This window comes from Macaca nemestrina, chromosome 12 (assembly GCF_043159975.1).
Source record: "Macaca nemestrina isolate mMacNem1 chromosome 12, mMacNem.hap1, whole genome shotgun sequence".
Taxonomy (NCBI): Eukaryota; Metazoa; Chordata; class Mammalia; order Primates; family Cercopithecidae; genus Macaca; species Macaca nemestrina.
In genome coordinates this window covers 105,927,011-105,947,624 of record NC_092136.1, presented here as the reverse complement: position 1 = coordinate 105,947,624, position 20,614 = coordinate 105,927,011, and the positions used below count along the sequence as shown (strand labels likewise).

Below are 20,614 nucleotides of genomic sequence, written 5' to 3'. Positions count from 1 at the left end.
CCTGGAATGAAATGCTCACTTGGTCAACTTCCAGGACCTCTGAAAAACTTCCAAAAGTTTTTATTCCTGGAATTTTCTTCAAATGAATTAGATTATGAAAATCCGTACTTTACTGACCTAGCATTTGAGACTTACTTTTGTAAATGAGAATTTTGTTGAAATGTCATATAAAACCAAAACTTTAGTATGGGAACTAACATATGCAAATGTTTTCCATTTATTAATAATAATTTGGGGCACATTAATCTAATGCAAAGTAAGATTTCCTTGTGAAAGGCATGCTTAATGCAGGCTAAGACATTTATTGCTTATTCTTTCCCCTCCATAAATAACTTATCATTAAATTATATAGATCCGGATATGCTTTTATGCTTACTTTTATGCCTTACTCATTATATTTACTTCTACATCATATTTCTTATAGTATAATTTCTCTATTGGTGAGGTATTAAAGTGTATATCTGATAAAATGTCAACCTAAATAAACAGGGCAAATTTAAAAAGTTTTCGTAAAGTTTAATTTTATTTCTCTGATTTCCTGGATTTGTAAATATTGTTGTAAAGGACAAATGATACAACTTCTTAGATTTTGTCATTGTCTGCCCACAAGATATTCAGGACACATGTAGTTTGTAGAACAAATAATTTGCAGTATTCTCTTTGGTCTGGTTTAAACGCATTCAATTCTATCTCACTTAATGGGATGAACACTTTATTGTTGACTATGATGGCAATAGTATACGCAAATAATAAATTCATCTGTCTTAACTACTGTGTAATTGTGTTAGTGGATTATTATCCTTATAAGAAAGTATCCAGTATCCATTAGTTATGCTAGTTGAGTATCCCTAATCCAAAAATCTGAAATCCTAAATATTAGCTCCAATGTGCATTTCCTTTGAGCATCATGTTGGCACTTAAAACAATTTTTTTGGGAAATGTTTTAGATTGCAGGTTTTCAGATTAGGGATGCTGAACTGGTGGTAAGTATAATGCAAATATTCAAAAATCCAAAAAAAAAAAAAATCTGAAATCCAAAACACTTCTGGTTCCAAGATAAGGAGTATGAGTACTGTATACATAGTTTGAGGCCTGTGACCTCTTCACTGGAGTGCTCTCTTCATACTATATTCTATAAAATTTAAATATCAAGTGTTAAAATATCCAGAATATTTACCTGAATGAGGCTGAGAGGTTTTTTTCATAGTCCTCAATAAATCTTAACATAGATTAAAAACACTAAAAATAGTGTGACAACAAGAAATTGTGTAAAAATAAGAACGTTCCTTTAAAGTCAGCAAAAAACATGGATAGGTAACTTACGCAGCAAGAAACATAAATCATATAAAATAATTCAGCCTTATTTGAAGTTAAACTAAAATCATATAAAAATAATTCTGCCTTATTTGGAGTACAACTAATGTGAATTAAAGCAATGCAAATTCATTTCTCACCATTCATACTAGCAAAGATAAAGATGTGCTTTGTATAGTTGAGTATTTAATAAGAGGAGCAGGCATTCTCATTCACTGATGATGTAATTAAACACCGGAGATAGGATGGGCGGGGCCAAGATGGCTGACTAGAAGCTGTGGTGTTGCGCGGCTTCCACCGGGAAAAAACAGAATAAGCCTCTGAATCCTTCACTGGCAACCAAGGTATCCAGGTTCTCTCATCAAAACTGACTACAGGGCTTGCGTGACCCACTGAGAGAAGGAAGAGCAGTGTGGTGTGGTGACCCACATGGGGAAGGGGAACCTTCTCCCCACAGCCAAGGGAGGCGGTGAGTACGCTACCTATCCGCGGAAACTGTGCTTTTCCCACAAAACTGTGCAACCCACAGATGGGAAGATCCCACTCACGAACTCATGCCACCGGGGTCTAACGTCCCAACCTTGGAACATGTAGATTCTTACAGCCTCTCAGCTGGAATCTGTTTGAACTTACCGAACTCCGGGCGGGGCGGGGGAGGGGGCGGAGGGGCAACCAGCGCCAGCTGCCTCTCTGCCTGCTGTCTAAGCCTTTTCAGCTGCTTGGGGGAGGGGCTGCCGCCAGCACTGGGAATCTCAACTGCCTAACATGCTGAGCTACCTGGGTGGGGGAAGGGCAGCACCCATTTCTATAGCTCCAGGCTGTGCTTTTTCTCTGCTAGAGCCAGGGAGGCTGGACAGCTTGCTCCCGGCTGTGGCAGTCTGCAGCCAGAGCGCCTCTTCAGGCCTAATCCTGACCCATCCTTCCTCAGTGGGTGGGTCTTCCCTGCAGGATCTCCAATAACTCCAGCCAGAGGCTCAGGGACAGAATTCAGATCTCCCTGGGCCTGAGCTCCTAGAGGCAGAGGTGGCTGCAGTCTCTGCGGACCAGCAGACTTAGCCTCTCCTCCTGGTAGTTCTGAGGAATGCGGGCAGCTCAGATGGGTGGGTTTCCCCCCAGCAAAACACACCCTCTCCACCAAGATACAAAGTGCTTCGTTGTATAGGTCCTGCCACCCAACTGATTGAGACCCTCCAACTGGGGTTGTCAGACACCCTATCACCAGAACGATCCTACTGGCATCAGGGTGGTGCCCCTTGAAGTCAGAGGTCCAAGAAGAAGGAGCAGGCACCCATCTTGGCTGCTTTCCAGCCTCCTTGAGTGACATCTTCCGGCACGAGCAAATCAGGTGAATAAGGCCTAAAGTAAATCCCTGGCAAACTGCAGCAGCCCTACAGAAGAGGGCCCTGATTACTGAAAGAAAAACAAACAGCAACAACGACAGCATCAACAACAACAACAACAACAAAAAGGCCCCCACAAAAACCCAACTGGACAAACCCATGAAGATGAGAAAGAATCAATGGAAAAATGCTGAAAACCCAAAAGACCAGAGTGCCTGTTCTCCTCCAAATGATCACAGTCTCTCTCCATCAAGGGTGCAGAACTGGATGGAAGATCAGATAGAGAATTGACAGAAGTAGGTTTCAGAAAATGGGTAATAAAAACTACAATGAGCTAAAAATTCATGTTTTAACCCAATGCAAAGAAGCTGAGAACCTTGATAAAGGTTAGAGGAATTGCTAACTAGAATAACCAGTTTAGAGAGGAACATAAAAGACCTGATGGAACTGAAAAACACAGCATGGAAACTTCATGAAGCATACACAAGTATCAACAGTCGAATCGACCAAGTGGAAGAAAGGATATCAGAGTTTGAAGACTACCTTACTGAAATAAGACATGCAGACAAGAATAGAGAAAAAAGAATGAAAAGGAGTGAACAAAGTCTCCACGACTTCATAAAAAGACAGAATGTATGATTGGTTGGAGTACCAGAAGGAGACAGGGAGAATGGAAACAAGCTGGAATACACACTTCAGGATATTATCCAGGAGAACTTCCCCAACCTAGCAAGACAGGACAACATTCAAATTCAGGAAATACAGGAAATACAGAGAATACTATTAAGATATCCCATGAGAAGATCAACCCCAAGATACATAATCATCAGATTCTCCAAGGTCAAAATGAAGGGAAAACTGTTAAGGGCAGCCAGAGAGACAGGCCAGGTCACCTACAAAGGGAAGTGCAATCGACTGATAGCAGACCTCTCAGCAGAAACTCTACAAGCCAGAATAGATTGGGGGTCAATATTTAACATTCTTAAAGAAAAGAATTTTCAACCCAGAATTTCATGTCTTGCCAAACTAAGCTTCATAAGTGAAGGAAAAATATAATCCTTTCCAGACAAGCAAATGCTGAGGGATTTTGTTACTACCAGGACTGCCCTGCAAGAGCTCCTGAATCACTAAATATGGAAGGGAAAAGCCAGTACCGGCACTGCAAAACCACACCAAAATATAACGACTGATGACATTATGAAGAAACTGCATTAAGTAGTGTGCAAAATAACCAAATAGCATCATGATGACAGGATCAAATTCAAATATAACAATATTAACCTTAAATGTAAATGGACTAAATGCCCCAATTAAAAGACACAAACTGGAAAATTGGATAAGGAGTCAAGACCCATTGGGGGGCTGTATCCAGGAGACCCATCTTATGTGCAAAGACGTACACAGGCTCAAAATAAAGGGATGGAAAAAATTTTACCAAGCAAATAGAAAGCAAAAAAAAAGCAGGGGTTGCAATCCTAGTCTCTGGCAAAAAAAAAAACTTTAAACCAACAAAGATAAAAAAAAGACAAAAGGCATTACATAATGGTAAAGGGAACAATTCAATAAGAAAACCTAACTATTCTGAATATACATACACCCAATACAGGAGCACCCAGATTCATAAAAATAGTTCTTAGAGACCTACAAGGAGACTTAGACTCCAACACAATAACAGTGGGAGAATTTAACACCACACTGTGAGTATTAGACAGATCAATGAGACAGAAAATTAAGAAGGATATTCAGGACTTGAACTCATCTCTGGTTCAAGACATCTACAGAACTCTCTACCCCAAATCAACAGAATATACATTTTTCTCAGTGCCACATGGCACTTATTCTAAAATAGAACACATAATTGGAAGTAAAACACTCCTCAGCAAATGCAAAAGAACCAAAATCATAACAAACACTCTCTCAGACCACAGTGTAATCAAATTAGAACTAGAATTAATAAACTCACTCAAAATTGCTCAACTACATAGAAACTGAACAACCTGCTCCTGAATGACTACTGGGTACATAACGAAATGAAGGCAGAAATAAAGATGTTCTTTGAAACCAATGAGAACAAAGACACAACATACCAGAATCTCTGGGACACATTTAAAGCAGTATGTAGAGGGAAATTTATAGCACTAAATGCCCCCAAGAGAAAGCAGGAAAGATCTAAAATTGACACCCTAACATTACAATTAAAAGAACTACAGCAGCAAGAGCAAACACATTCAAAAGCCAGCAGAAGGCAAGAAATTAATATCAGAACAGAACTGAAGGAGATAGAGAACAAAAAACCCTTCAAAAAATCCATGAATCCAGGACCTGGTTTTTTGAAAAGAACAAAAAAATTGATAGACCGCTAGCAAAACTAAGAAGAAAAGAGAGAAGAATCAGATAGATGCAATAAAAAAATGATAAATGGGATATCACCACTGATCCCACAGAAATACAAACTACCATCAGAGAATAGTATAAACACCTCTATGCAAATAAACTAGAAAATCTAGAAGAAACTGATAAATTCCTGGACACATATACCCTCCCAAGACTAAACCAGGAAGAAGTTGAATCCCTGAGTAGACCAATTACAGGCTCTGAAATTGAGGTAATAATTAATAGCCTACCAACCAAAAAAAAGTCCAGAACCAGATGGATTCACAGCTGAATTCTGTCAGAGGTACAAAGAGGAGCTAGTACCATTCCTTCTGAAACTATTCCAATCAATAGAAAAGGCGGGAATCCTCCCTAACTCATTTTATGAGGCCAGCATCATCCTGATACCAAAGCCTGGCAGACACACAAGAAAAGAGAATTTTAGACCAATATCACTGATGAACATTGATGCAAAAATCCTCAATAAAATACTGGCAAACCAAATCCAACAGCACATCAAAAAGCTTATCCATCACGATCAAGTTGGCTTCATCCCTGGGATGCAAGGCTGGTTCAACATATGCAAATCAATAAAAGTAATCCATCATATAAACAGAACCAAAGACAAAAACCACATGATTATCTCAATAGATGCAGAAAAGGCCTTTGACAAAATTCAACAGCCCTTCATGCTAAAAACTCTCAATAAACTAGGTATTAATGGGATGTATCTCAAAATAATAAGAGCTATTTATGACAAACCCACAGCTAATATCATACTGAATGGGCCAAAACTGGAAGCATTCCCTTTGAAAACTGGCAAAAGACTGGGATGCCCTCTGTCACCACTCCTATTCAACATAGTATTGGAAGTTCTGGCCAAGGCAATCAGGCAAGAGAAAGAAAGAAAGTGTGTATTCAATTAGGAAAAGAGGAAGTCAAGTTGTCCCTGTTTGCAGATGATATGATTGTATATTTAGAAAACCCCATCATCTCAGCCCAAAATCTCCTTAAGCTGATAAGCAACTTTGGCAAAGTCTCAGGATACAAAATCAATGTGCAAAAATCACAAGCATTCTTATACACCAGTAACAGACAAACAGAGAGCCAAATCATGAATGAACTCCCATTCACAATTGCTTCAAAGAGAATAAAATACTTCAGAATCCAACTTACAAGGGATGTGAAGGACCTCTTCAAGGAGAACTATAAACCATTGCTCAGTGAAATAAAAGAGGACACAAACAAATGGAAGAACATTCCATGCTTATGGATAGGAAGAATCAATATTGTGAAAATGGCCATACTGCCCAAGGTAATTTATAGATTCAATGGCATCCCCCTCAAGATACCAAAAACTTTCTTCACAGAATTGGAAAAAACTACTTTAAAGTTCATATGGAACCAAAAAAGAGCCTAAATTGCCAAGAAAATCCTAAGTCATAAGAACAAAGCTGGAGGCATCACGCTACCTACTTCAAACTATACTACAAGGCTACAGTAACCAAAACAGCATGGTCCTGGTACCAAAACAGAGATATGGACCAATGGAACAGAACAGACCCCTCAGAAATGATACCACACATCTACAACCATCTGTTCTTTGACAAAGCTGACAAAAACAAGAAATGGGGAAAGGATTCCCTATTTAATAAGTGGTGCTGGGAAAACTGGCTAGTCATATGTAGAAAGCTGAAACTGGATCCTTTCCTTACACCCTATACAAAAATTAATTCAAGATGGATTAAAGATTTAAATGTTAGACCTGAAACCATAAAAACCCTAGAAGAATACCTAGGCAATACCATTCAGAACATAGGCATGGGCAAGGACTTCATGTCTAAAACACCAAAAGCAATGGCAACAAAAGCCAAAATTGACAAATGGGATATAATTAAACTAAAGAGCTTCTGCACAGCAAAATAAATTACCATCAGAGTGAACAGGCAACCTAGAGAATGAGAGAAAATTTTTACAATCTACCCATCTGACAAGGGGCTAATATCCCAAATCTACAAAGAACTTAAACAAATTTACAAGAAAAAAATCAACCCCATCAAAAAGTGGGCTAAGGATATGAACAGACACTGCTCAAAAGAAGACATTTATGCAGCCAACAGAGACATGTAAAAATGCTCATTGTCACTGGCCATCAGAGAAATGCAAATCAAAACCACAATGAGATACCATCTCATACCAGTTAGAATGGTGATTATTACAAAGTCAGGAAATAACAGGTGCTGGAGATGATGTGGAGAAATAGGAACACTTTTCCACTGTTGGTGAGACTGTAAACTAGTTCAACCATTGTGGAAGACAGTGGCGATTCCTCAAGGATCTAAAACTAGAAATACCATTTGACCCAGCCATCCTATTACTGGGTATATACCCAAAGGATTATAAATCATGCCACTAAAAAGACACATGCGCACGTATGTTTATTGTGGCACTATTCACAATAGCAAAGACTTGGAACCAACCCAAATGTCCATCACTGATAGACTGGATTAAGAAAATGTGGCACATATATACCATGGAATACTATGTAGCCATAAAAAAGGATGAATTCATGTCCTTTGTAGGGACATGGATGAAGCTGTAAACCATCATTCTGAGCAAACTATCGCAAGGACAGAAAACCAAACACCACATGTTCTCGCTCATAGGTGGGAAGTGAACAGTAAGAACACTTGGACACAGGATGGGGATCATCACACATGGGGGCCTGTTGTGGAGTGGGGGGAGGGGTAGGGATAGCATTAGGAGATATACCTAATGTAAATGATAGCTAATGGGTGCAGCACACTAACATGGCACATGTATACATATGTAAGAAACCTACACGTTGTGCACATGTACCCTAGAACTTAAAGTGTAATAATAATAATAAAAAAGAGCTTCTGTACAGCAAAAGAAACTATCATCAGAGTGAACAGGCAATCTACAGAATGGAAGAGAATTTTTGCAATCTACCCATCTGACAAAGGTCTAATATCCAGAATTTACAAGGAACTTAAACAAATTTACAAGAGAAAAACAAACAACCCCATCAAAAATTGGGCAAAGGACATGAACAGACACATGTCAAAAGAAGACATTTACACAGCTAATAAACATATGAAAAAACCCTCAAGATCACTGATCATTAGAGAAATGCAAATCAAATCCACAATGAGATACCACAATCGCACACCAGTCAGAATGGTGATTTTTAAAAAGTCTGGAAACAATGGATGCTGGCAAGGCTGTGGAGAAACAGGAATGCTTTTACACTGTTGGTGGGAATTTAAATTAGTTTAACCATTGTGGAAGACAGTATGGTGATTCTTGAAGGATCTAGAACCAGAAATACCATGACCCAGCAATCCCATTACTGGGTATATATCCAAAGGAATATAAATCCTTTAACTATAAAGACACATGCATACATATGTTTATTGCAGCACTATTTACAATAGCAAAGACATGGAACCGACCCAAATGCCCATCAAAGATAGACTGGATAAAGAAAATGTGATACATATATACCACGGAATACTATGCAGCCATAAAAAGGAATGAGATTATGTCTTTTACAGGGACATTGATGAAGCTGGAAGCCATCATCCTCAGCAAATTAACACAGGAACAGAAAACAAAACCCCGCATGTTCTCACTCGTAAGTGGGAGTTGAACTCTGAGGACACATGGACACAGGGGAACAATACACACCAGGGCCTGTTGGGGGGTTGGGGGTGAGGGGAGGGAACTTAGAGGATGGGTCAACAGGTGCAGCAAACCATCATGGCACATGTATACCTATGTAACAAACCTGCCTATTCTGCAAATGTATCCCATTTTTTAAAGAAGAATTTTTTTTCAAAAGAATTAAAAACCAAAAAGAAAATAATTTGGCTTTATACAACAAAAGCTTTAAAACAATTCTCACCCTTAATTAAATAATTCCTCTTTCAGCAATCAATCCTAAGAAATTAAAGGTGCTGCCAAAATGACTTATGATAAATCTCATTATATACATACATATAACATTATATATATAGCATTATATCTATATATAGCAAAACATTGAAAGCAATATACATATCTAAAAGAAGGGAGGATATATAGCAAAACATTAAAAACAATATACATGTCCAAAAGAAGGGAGGATATATAGCAAAACATCGAAAGCAATATACATATCTAAAAGAAGGGAAGATTAAGGAGATTTTGGTTTACACAAGTGGTCTCAAGTTTGACTTGAGTATAATAACTGCCTATTGCAAATACTGATGCTCAGACCTAACCCCACTGTATCAGGTTTTTCTAGATTGTGGTACCATATGTTACAAAGCTTCTGGGGTGATAGTATTGATAAGTAGGAATGATCTATATGATTGATGTTTGATAACCATTAAAAAAATTTCAATGGCAAGAGGAAGTGCTTATAGTATAATGTTAAGTGGAAAAAGAAACAAGTTTGTATTCATTTTGATCTTAGTCTGAGAATAAACTATACATTTATATATAAGTATATGTATATATAATGTTGATTGTTGAAAAGAATATGGAAGAAAATACAACAAATCACAATCTCTGGGTGTAAGATTATGATGAACTTAAATTGCATTTATTCTTTATGCCTCCCCACACACCCAAAATTTTCTGGGCAGTGGGAGGTGATACTGTATTAATTAGTAAAACACAAACAAAGCTTTCAGTTATTTTGTAATATAACACCTAATGGAATTGTTTTATTCAAGGCAAAAAATATACTCTATTTTGAATTAAATAAAATTTGAGGTATAAATTAGGTGTTTTCTTAAAGTTCTTAGAAAAACATTTATTGTTTCTGATTATGTGGTTTGCTTTGGTTCAGTTGGTTTTGTCCCTCTAGTCACAGACTGGAGGACATGTGATGTATTTGACTTCTATGAGGGCTCTCCTTTATTTGATGGGAACAGGTCAGGCAGAGAAGTATGAGTAATGCATCAATTAGCAGACATACCCCATCAAATAGGAGCTACAGGAGGTTAATAGAACTCTTAGGGACCTAGGGAGAAGACTTGCTGTTTCACACATATTTATATAGACAAGGTGAGTCTTTTCCCTTAGGCTGAATTAAATGAATGTGACTGAATAGGCTTGAGTCCTGCTAAGTGGGCTATTTACAAAAAAAGAAAAAGCTTTTATCTCTGTTTTCAGAAAAAGAGATTTATGGCTAGCAACTATGTTCTTTCCCTAACAAGTATTAGAGACCCTAAGAAAAAGTCTTTTTTTGGATTTGTTTGTAGGACTTAAAAAAATACGATTTATTTTTATATTCTATCATGTTACATATTTATTTTATACCTTTCTTGAAATCAAACTAAAATTCCAGATTGGAAAATGTATTTGATTTAAGCTTCGTGAGCAACAAATGTGTGTGTGTGTGTGTGTATATGTGTATATATATGTGTGTGTGTGTGTATGTATATACATATATAGGTGCTATAGTTTTCCCAGAACCATGCTAATAAGAAAATAGTAATTTCATGAAATATGAATAACCAACTCTACATAGACTATTCATTCTGTTATTAAATGATAGCTGCATTGTCAGTATTTTCACAAAAATTCTATGCATATTCCATATAACAAGATGAAATAGGTAGAGAGAAGCAAATATCACATAGAATTTACTTTTGTAGTTTAATTAATGATGTCCTCCAAATAAAGGTGAATGGAGCAAGTTAGCAAAAAAGCTGAGAATTTACAACAAACCCCATAACTCTGTGTAATGTCAATTAATGACCTACTGAGAACAAATGACTATTTTATTAATCAAGAAAACAAAAAGTAAATAAGAATCAATAGGCTGTCAAATGATGAAGAGTTAAGAACTAAATATGTCTAATTTTAAGGAAAGGCTTTTGCATTCACAATTCTACCCTTTATCAACTGTTTAGGCCTCGAAGAGTAGCCAGTTTTCAGCATTATCAATGCTCCACTAAGTTTTCAATTTAACTTGTAGCTGTGCTATTACTTTTCTTCCCAAATTATTCCTTCCAGTAGACAAGCACAAGGCTCTTATTGCTTCATTGGATTTGTGCACTCATTTCCAAAGGCAGAATTTGGGCTAGATTGCTCTACATATATATGCAAAAAGTTTTTAGAAAAGATATTGCGTTTTTACTCCAGTTTGCCTATGCAATGACAAATAAGATTTACATTAAATGGTACTATTGATCAGGAATTTAATATTAAAATAAGGAGAGAAAAAATTTTGTAAGTGGAAAGACAATTCAGACTCAGCATGATTTGCAATGAGCACTTGAAAACTCCTTTGATAAGGAAGGATTTAGTGTCTTTGCTTTGAGTTTTGGATGACATATATGTAATTAAGTTAGTGTAGAAACCTTTGTATTTCATATTCCAAGTTGAGTCAAGGAGAGCTGAACAAGTTAAACAGATACTTGCCTGGATTCCAGCAATTGTCTATAGATTGCATGTTCATTGGAATTTGCACAATTAATTTCTAGTTGAGACATGGGTCTGAGGAATGTGATTCTTTGAAGGAGCTTTGTGATTTTTGTGAGGATGTCTCCCAGTAACTCAGCCAGAGCATTAGCTAGGGATTGTGATCATTGAAAATTTTAAGTATATTTTTAGTGTTGAGTATTTTTTAGGTAATATTAACAAATATTTCATGAAGCTTAGCTTCTTGATTTTGTCAATTTTAGGTCACAGAGTAGAATTTTCTTACTTACTTTGGGTCATGGATCTCTTTTGGAATTCCATGAAACTACAAATACTTTCTCAGGAAGAGATGCACAAACTTACAAAACCCCAGACTGATACATAATTTCAGGGGTTCACAGACCTTGGAAGGGCAACTTGAACACAGATTAAAAAGATACCTATTCTAAATTCGAATAACATTTATTTTAAAAATAGTGATGACTTCCAAGTCTGTCTATTAAAGGTAAGAGAAATAAAAACATTTCTATGACACCCGGTGGCTCAGAATTTTAATAGAGCAGAGGTTTTAAGACTGATTTATTGAGAAGGGATTTCCAAGGTACTAGGCTCAATCTATGATCGTTGTACAGCTACATCACATGCAGAACATTTTCATTTATTATTTTTATCTTTTGAGACAGGGTCTTACTCTGTTACCCAGGCTGGAGTGAAGTGGCATGATTATGGCTCACTGCAGCTTTGACCTCCCCAGGCTCAGGTGATCCTCCCACCTCAGCCTCCTAAGTAGCTAAGATTGACTGCAAGTGCACACCACCATACCCAGCTAGCTTTTGTATGTTTTGTAGAAATGTGGTTTTGCCATATTGCCTATACTGGTCTTGAACTTCTGGGCTGAAGCAATCCACTTGCCTGGGATTATAGGCATGAGCCACCACACCCACTCCCATTTTTAAATACTGAATGTGAAACCAATAAAAATTTTAAAAAAACTGTGAAAAGATGCTTTTAGTTATATAATATTGAGAAAATATCAACTATTCATATTTCATACCATAAATTTTATTTATTTGTGGTGGCCTTGGGGTGCTGTTTGAGACTATACTCAGTAAAGTCCCTGCCTCAGGCCACTCCTTTGTTATTATCACTGTGCTCAAATTATACATATGAGAGTTTTGTTTCAAATGAGACCACGGCTAGCTAGTGAAGTGCTTCAAGTTATCTCTGAATAGCATTCATTTTTCAAGTTGTGGTTATTATTATTCTAAAGTAAATTTACTTTAAAGTAAGTAAAATCCAATTTTAAAATGTAGGAACTGGTCTCTGTTACATAAACCGCATGTGAACTGTTCAACAGTACTGTGTCTTTCATGCAGATGCCCTGCCTGTACCGTGATTTGCTGTGTGGACTCCCCGACTGTCTCCGACTCTTGATTGCTTCATCTCCTTATGTGATTTCCAGAATTCCATTCCATGGTCCACAGATCATCTTTACTTTTCCCATCCTTTGCTGACTCCTAAAAACTTTGATCAACTGCTTTAAAGACTTAGAATCCCAGAATTTTTGAATCAAAATGTAGGTAAGAGGTTATGCCCAACCTTCTCATTAGGCCCCAGGATGCAGACCCTGGGGCCTAATGAAAGTTAGGTGACTTGTCCATCAAAGCCCAGCTGGGGTGCAGGTCTTCTGCTTTCTGGTCCAGTGCTCTTCCTACAGTACCAGGATACCTTTTATTTCCTATCGTGACTCTTCCCTGTGTAGCTAAACTATATTCATCCTTCTATGGCTCTGTGGGAAATTTTCTTTTTCCTGAGAAGTTTGTCAGGCTTGGTAGGGTCTATGCCTGATTAAGTTTTGGAAGCCAGTGTAAGATGGCAGTTTCAATCCTCTCAGGCTAAATACTCCTTGAGCTGAGAAAAAACTTGAAAGGCAGGTGGTCTTGTCAACTGAACAGATACATCCTAAATACCCGAGAAGGAAGGGTAGCAGATAATTTTCTTTGAAAAGCATTACCAGTAATCTAGATGAAATGACTTGATTTAACTAGATGGTAGGATTTTCTTCCAAAGATAAAATGTCTTTTTTTTTCACACATACAAAGTTCATATTGATTTAAGTTCTAATCTTTTGAGACATGTAATCTTGGCTCCCAAGAACAGTACCATATAGAAGCTTTAGTATCATGGCTTGGGAGATTCTACACAGAAGAAACAGAAGTGTAAAAAGGAATGCCAAAATAATAAGGCCCAACCACAAAAACTCAGTCTCATCTTTGAATTTTCATTTCCCTTCCTTTCCTCTAGCCAATTATCCATTAAGAATTGTTTTCATGACAAGTGACTCTCATATTTATATTTTCATTTCTTTTCAACTGGCATCACTTTAGTTGAAGGCTTTATCACCCAAGACCAGATCCACTGGCTTTCTCAATCCATCCTCTGCTACCCAGAGTCAGAATAACTTTGCTTCTCTGCTTGTTTAGAATGCCTTGTCAAAAGTCTTCAGGAATTCATGATTGCCTCCAAGATATTATTCTAACTTTTCTGACATTCAAGTTTTCTCAACAATTTAGCTTACATACACTTTTAAATTATAACTGTATTATATTTTATTTAGCCAGACACTGTGTGAAGTTCTTATTATTGTCACTGAATCTTTACAACGATCCCATATGGTAGGATTACATCTCCATTTTACAGATGAGGATAGTGAGGCCTAAAGTTGATTGGCTACTAAGTGGCAAAAGTGAAACAGGAAGCTGGGTTTGTCTAACACAGAAGTCAAGTCGGCATGGTGGCAGACACCTGTAGTCCCAGCTACTCAGGGGGCTGAGGCAGGAGAATCGCTTGCACCTGGGAGGCGGAGGTTGCAGTGAGCCAAGATCACGTCACTGCACTCCTGCCTGGCGACAAAGCAAGACTCCATCTCCAAAAAAAAAAGAAAAAAAAAGAAGAAAATTATTCTGTTACTAAATTTACTTCTTAGAATAACATGATTTATCTTTATTTTAAAAATTAAAAATTACATTTATTACCAACAGATACTAAGTGTCAACTCTGGTTTAAGATTTATTTCACTGCATATTTTAATATGTATTTAACTCACTAAATGAATCTATTTAAACTTCACATACAAAGACTATAAATTTTCCATTAAATTCTTGAGAGTGAAAATTTAAAAATAAAAAGTTCCCACTTTCTTTTTTCATTTGAAATTTCAGGTTCCTTAGCAGGAGGCCAGCATTTGGATATTGCTCTTATCACTTAAAATGTGTTTTAATTGATCTTGCTTCACCTATCAGAGCTTTTGGCCTGGATTTTGTTTAGGCTGGAAAGCAACACAAATTAGAGAAGAAACTTTAGTAAAAACAGTGCTGCTTGTAGAAATAGGGATTACAAACTAAGAGTACTTCTTACAGAAACAGAGATTACAAGCTAATGAAGGGAAGCTGAGCTTTTTATTCAAAGTTCCGATACATGGGGACTCACATCTATGAGAATACGTAGCTTTTCTGTTACTCTCTGAAAATAGTTGAAGCTTAAGGAGTCTAAATCCATGAGTCTTTAAATATTTTAAGTTTATGAGATTCTAAGTGAAGATACAAAGCAGCTTATTTTGAAAGCAAGAGGGCTCATAGTCATATTTCAAAATAGAAATATATTCTAATGCCCGTTTTTTAAACAACTCAAATTTCAAAAAGTGACAAAAAGTTTAAATTCTTAAAATAGTCTCACCTACATTTGCTTCTATTGGTGTGAATGCTAGAACATATTACACATATTACATGGTCGTTCAGTTATTTGCTACTTGTCAGAAGTTGGGTATCTTAAGCTATTAGTTTGGACACTTTCATGAACTATTTTAAATATACTTAATAAATTGAGTGAAAGTACTATAAATCAATGCTTTTCACTTTACTAAGCAACAAAACAGAAAAATGGTGCTTTCATTTCAACGTTCTGCTATCCAAAAGAGCTAAGTCATTGTAGAACTACCACCAATTGTTTCCCTGAGTGAGATTTCTATGAAGTATTTTATAAGAATTCAAAGTACAACAAATCTTCCTGATATAACAAATGTCCATGTAAACATCAAATTCTAACATATAAAGAGTTCACTGACAATGTTGTGACAATTTCCTTCTTTTGTGTGACTGCTTCAGTGGAGAGTCCGTGTGTCTGCATCTTAAAATTCAGGATGAATAAATTAAGAATAAATAATGTGATTCAACTATATCCTGTACTTTTCATTAAAGAAGTCAGTGAGTGAGAAAGTCAAAATTAGGTTTTGTCAGACAATCAGTCAACAAAATATGCCATGTTCTAAAAGTTTAATGCTTAAGTTTCTGGATTTGATAACCATTAGAATACACTTATCTACATAATAGATATTATGTTTTGATGTTAAAATGAATTTATTTTGAATGTATCTTTTCATGTAAGTTCCTAATCACATAGCCACTATTGTTCCTGCTCAGAAAACAATAGCCTCTAACAAAAACATATCCTTTGGAAAGGATTTTCTTTCATTACATGCTCTAACAATCCAACTTTAAGGATATGCAAGGCTTGTAAACACGTTTGTAGCAAAATGGTAGACCTGTATTACTGAAAGATGATGACTCTTTATTTTTTGCAACAAATTGCCTGAATTCTCATTTTTTTGGTACATTTTTTTTTCTCCTTTCCTAAAATTTTCTTCTTCTTGAGCCCCAAGTGTCTCTGTTACCTGATCTTAAAACTTTCCTAAAATCTACTTGAGTCACACAAGATCTAGCTTCTTTGGCGGAAAATGATAACAAATAATTATTGCTGAATAGGATCTAGAAGCTGGTGCCTTTCATAATCCATATGGTCTATTTTTCTTTTTCTATCTCAACTTCTAGATGTTTTTATTTATTTTTTAATTTATTTCTTTTTTTTTTTTTTTTTTTTTGAGACAGGGTCTGGCTGTGTCACCCAGGCTGGAGTGCAGTGGCATGATCACGACTCACTGAAACCTCTACCTCCCAGGCTCAAGCAATCCTCCCTCCTGAGTAGCTAGGACAACAGGCATGCACCATAAAGCCCAGCTAATATTTTTCTATTTTTTTGTAGAGACGGGGTTTTGCCATGTTGCCCAGGCCGGTCTCAATCTCCTGGGCTCAAGAAATCCACCTGCCTTGGCCTCCCAAAGTGCTGGGATTACAGGTGTGAGCCACTGCACCACCCCTTTAAATTCTCTCACTTGTTTCTCCTCTTGGTTTTGTTCTATGGAAAGACCAATTTGAAAGAGAATACCGAAGTCAGGAAATATTAATGATTTCTATGGACAGCAACACAAAAAGTGAGAGGTTATAGTGAAAACCATTAAAATAAATATACAAGAGGCCTGGGAAGAGGGTGCATAAGCATGGAGAGAGGCTGCTTAACAAAATATTTCCTCCCTTTCCTCCTATTTTTCTAACCACAGTTTTCCTATGGCACCTTAAAAATCTCATTAAGTTTGTATAGCTTCAACCCAAAAGTCCAGACTGATCATATTTCCAAATATATATCATTAAAATCATATTAGTGATTAATTTTATTAATTTTGTCTTAATAATGATATATTTCTGTATAAAAATGCTTTGGATTTTAGTTTTGATATTTTTGTGACCACTATGGTTTGACTGATAGTAACTACGTATATTCTCCAAATAGAGAAATTAACAGCTGATAAAAATTTTCTAAGGCCTATGCAAGTATCTAAGCCTTAATGGAAGACTGGTACTAATATTTAATGATGATAGAAAACATAAATGCATTAGCATATGACTGATATGACTTCTGTGAAAGTTTCTATTTTTTCCTGCTATACCATTTGCAAGTGAATGTTCAAATGACTATTATGCACAAGTGGCAAGCTGGTTTCCTTATGCTGGTGGGTTAAAAAGTATAAATGTATAAAGAAAAAGGGAGTAAAAAACAGGTGGGGGAGGGGTTTCCTTCAAATGGATGGAAGCCATTCTTTTGAAAGAAAACTCCCCTCTTACCTTAGTCCTGGAGCTGGTTAGTTCTCCTCTGTCCTCCTCCTAGGGGAGAAATACCCAAAGTTAAACAAAAATAGAACATGGTCTTGTATTAAAGTCAAGTTCAGTTCTGGTCAACCCTTTCCTCAGGTCTCACAAGACACTATCAAATGTCTGATATACTGGGGCTTTCACTGAATTGAATTTAAAACCCATTTTAAGAATTAAGCCAAAGGGGAACGAACATTAGCTGTGTAAGAGGAAAAAAATATTGTCTGCCCTTCAGTCTGTCTTGCCAGAGAGCTCTAATACCTTGAAATTGGCTTAGAGTAGAAGTTCACAGAAGGGCATTTCTTGGGTAATTTTTGTCAGCTGGAGTGAATAATGGAGGGTGCATCATGGTGAGCACCTGGAGTTCCTTAGGAAGAAGGGGTATGCTGGGGTGTTCTCAGCTCATCTCCCTGACCTTCTTTTGTCTTTTGAGAGTAAAATGATAGTGCTACAAGCAGCACCATGATTGAAGCAATACTAAATCTGATATGAACAATAATTATTGTGAAAATAAAAAAAGAATTAAACGGTCATTAGATGGGAGAGCTAGAAAAACATCTGGGAAATGGATATTATCCGACACTATGTGCTTGTATTTTTTCACAGTGGGAAATGGCAGGATGAATAAAGATGGGATTTTTTTTTTCTTAATTTGTCTTTAAGTAGGATTCTGTGACTTTGGAGAGAAACAAGGCAACATAGTGAGAGGCTCATGGGCTTGGGACCTAGACAGTAATGGGCTCCAGTTCTACTTCTGTCACTCATCAGCTATTTAACCTCAGTTGCAGCAGCAGCATCTGTCCAGATGAAGATAAAAGCAACAACTACAAGGAGTTAGGGGGATCAAGTTCCAGTATACATGGGTGTGGTACATAGTCGTTATTAAATTTTTATTTCCTTTTTATTGTTTTCATTTATGTAGTCTCTGATATAGTGTTTTCTTATTCGAATTACTTTATCTCTGTTGAGGCTGCTGTCTAATTAACAGAGCTTAGAATCAGGTCCTAGTTACCCTTTGGCATAATTTCAGAGATGGTGGGTGATTGGCTCCCATAAAAAACAAATACCAGACAATTGATTGAATTCTGTGAGACATGAAGGAGAGTGGAGACCAAGAATGAGCCTGAACCCATACAAGATCATGTGCTATTGTTATTTAACTTTGGGTAACTTATTAAAATTCTTCATCAAGTAAAATGACATCAGGTGAGATAATGGATGTACTTTGAAACCTCAGTTTGTCAAAGTATATTCCAGAGACATAAAAATGAGGGATGTTGTAATCATTACTCTAACAGCCATTATGAAAATGTGCAGGGAAAAAACACTTTATGGCAGATTCTATGTTGTACAATGATATCTTGTTTCCATCTACTACTATTACCATTTATTTAGTGTTAGATTTATCCTGTGAACTTTAATCATCTTAAAGTTTCATGATATAAATATGGCATGATGTAATTCCTCCAACTATAATATATGTGGGTTCCTTTGTGTTCTTCCTTGGTAATCTAACTTCATTCATTGTTTTTAATAAATATTCTAAAAATGGCTATTTTGACAAACCAGTCCTTTTATCTATGAAACACTATAAATTCCTATATATAGATATATATATATATAGAGAGAGAGAGAGAGAGAGAGAGAGGAATTTCCTGTTTTTGTGAAACAAATACCTGCAGAGATGGTAAAGCTGTGCTCAAAATGGGGGGAAAAAGTAAACTGTATTGTATGAAACACCTATTTCATCCATGGTAGTCACTTATGTAACAGAGTTTTAAAGATGATATCTTTATATTTAGAAATGATCTGGGAATCTATGAATAAGAATAACTATAGGTATACTGCCTGGATTGGGTAAAATTACAGTGGCTGTGAAGTCTTCATGCTTCAGGGCATAAAGTGATTGCTATTTGTGATGAGGAGAAAAATGAAAAAGAAATTAGGTAGTGCTGAAGTTGTTAGGGTTATTGTGATGCCCTTAGTAATCACCTTCTCAGGTATTTCATATTGAAACACCACAGGCTACGACATTATGTGGATCAATTTTTAAAATCATATCTAGATATGGAAATAGAAGTTTTGTTCTAAAAAAATCAAAACAAGTCCTTTTATAGGCCTGTGCTTCACTTTTGCTGTTTTATTCCCCCTTTTGTATAATCCAATGAATTTTGTCAGATTTGTACCGTGCCAAACATTTGATGTCAGCAAACAATTTTGAATGTCTGTTTTAACAGGCATAAAAGACCTGCATTTATTTCTAGCTATGTTGGTTCTTACAGAGGAGTGCTTTCCTTAGGTAGTTTTCCATTTCATAACGAAGACAGGCTGCAGTAAAAGCAGCTATTTACTAAACAAGTGACTTACTTAAATTCCAAAACAGCTGAGCTTTTATAGAAGTTCTGAGAATGAATTTTTTCTCAGTCTTATTAAGTGTCCACAACTTCAAAGAGGTATGAGAATTTTGTTGTTTTCCTTAAGAGGACCTAGGGTAATACGCAGAATTTCAGACTCTCAAAGTGGGAAGGAAATAGAGATGTCACATCATTGTTTCCTGTCCAAGAGATGTGAAAATCTCTTCTACTTTTACTTGAACAAGTCGGATGTCAGGGATCATAAGCCAATTTCCCTGCATTTTTGGGAAGCAGTTTTAATTGTAAAATTTTTATGTTGACCTGAAAGGTACATAATTTTTTCAACTCAACAAGAGTTTATCTGGTTTTTAAAATAAGCTAAAATTTATGGACGTTGAGCTCTATGTGCATATTTTCACTATGCCTTGAATTTATGTGTTGCTAAAACTGCAGAATGAAAGTGTCACAAAAACTGTTTAGTAAGTTTTCAGAGTGAATCTATGTTTGTACTAAAATGTACTTTTTTTGTTCTTCTCCCCTAAGAGCACTGGAGATTGTCAGAAGATCTCATTTCTAGTCTCAGCTGTAGGACTGTGGGCAAGTCACGTAAGTCTATTATACAGTGCCTTCCTCTGTAATAAAACAACATCGTAAGAGGGTTTAACACAGCAAGTGAAAATATATATGTATGTGGAAGTGGTTCAAAAAGTATAATGCTGAACTGTACTATTATTGTTTCACTTAAATATGCTGC

General features: G+C 36.4%; 1 protein-coding gene and 1 long non-coding RNA gene across 10 annotated transcripts in view; one reads left to right on the top strand and one right to left on the bottom strand.

Moving 5' to 3' along the window:
* Positions 1–20,614, bottom strand: part of LOC105493681 (glutamate ionotropic receptor AMPA type subunit 4) — a 374,751-nt gene that overhangs the window by 20,301 nt on the left and 333,836 nt on the right. The window contains exon 14 of one of the 9 annotated variants that reach the window (XR_011611032.1): positions 17,480–17,518. The exons of 7 other annotated variants lie outside the window; for them this stretch is intronic. Coding sequence is in view for 1 of the 2 variants with exons in the window: in XM_071075523.1 (XP_070931624.1) it covers positions 17,497–17,518 (22 nt within the window). In the remaining variant the exon portion in view is untranslated. Of the gene's footprint in view, positions 1–17,479; positions 17,519–20,614 lie in introns of those variants that run through there. One more of the 9 variants, XM_071075523.1, reaches the window with a different exon arrangement.
* On the top strand, positions 1,663–20,494 carry LOC139357581 (uncharacterized). Its single transcript, XR_011611033.1, has 2 exons — positions 1,663–1,783; positions 20,404–20,494. It is a non-coding gene; the product is annotated as an uncharacterized lncRNA (long non-coding RNA).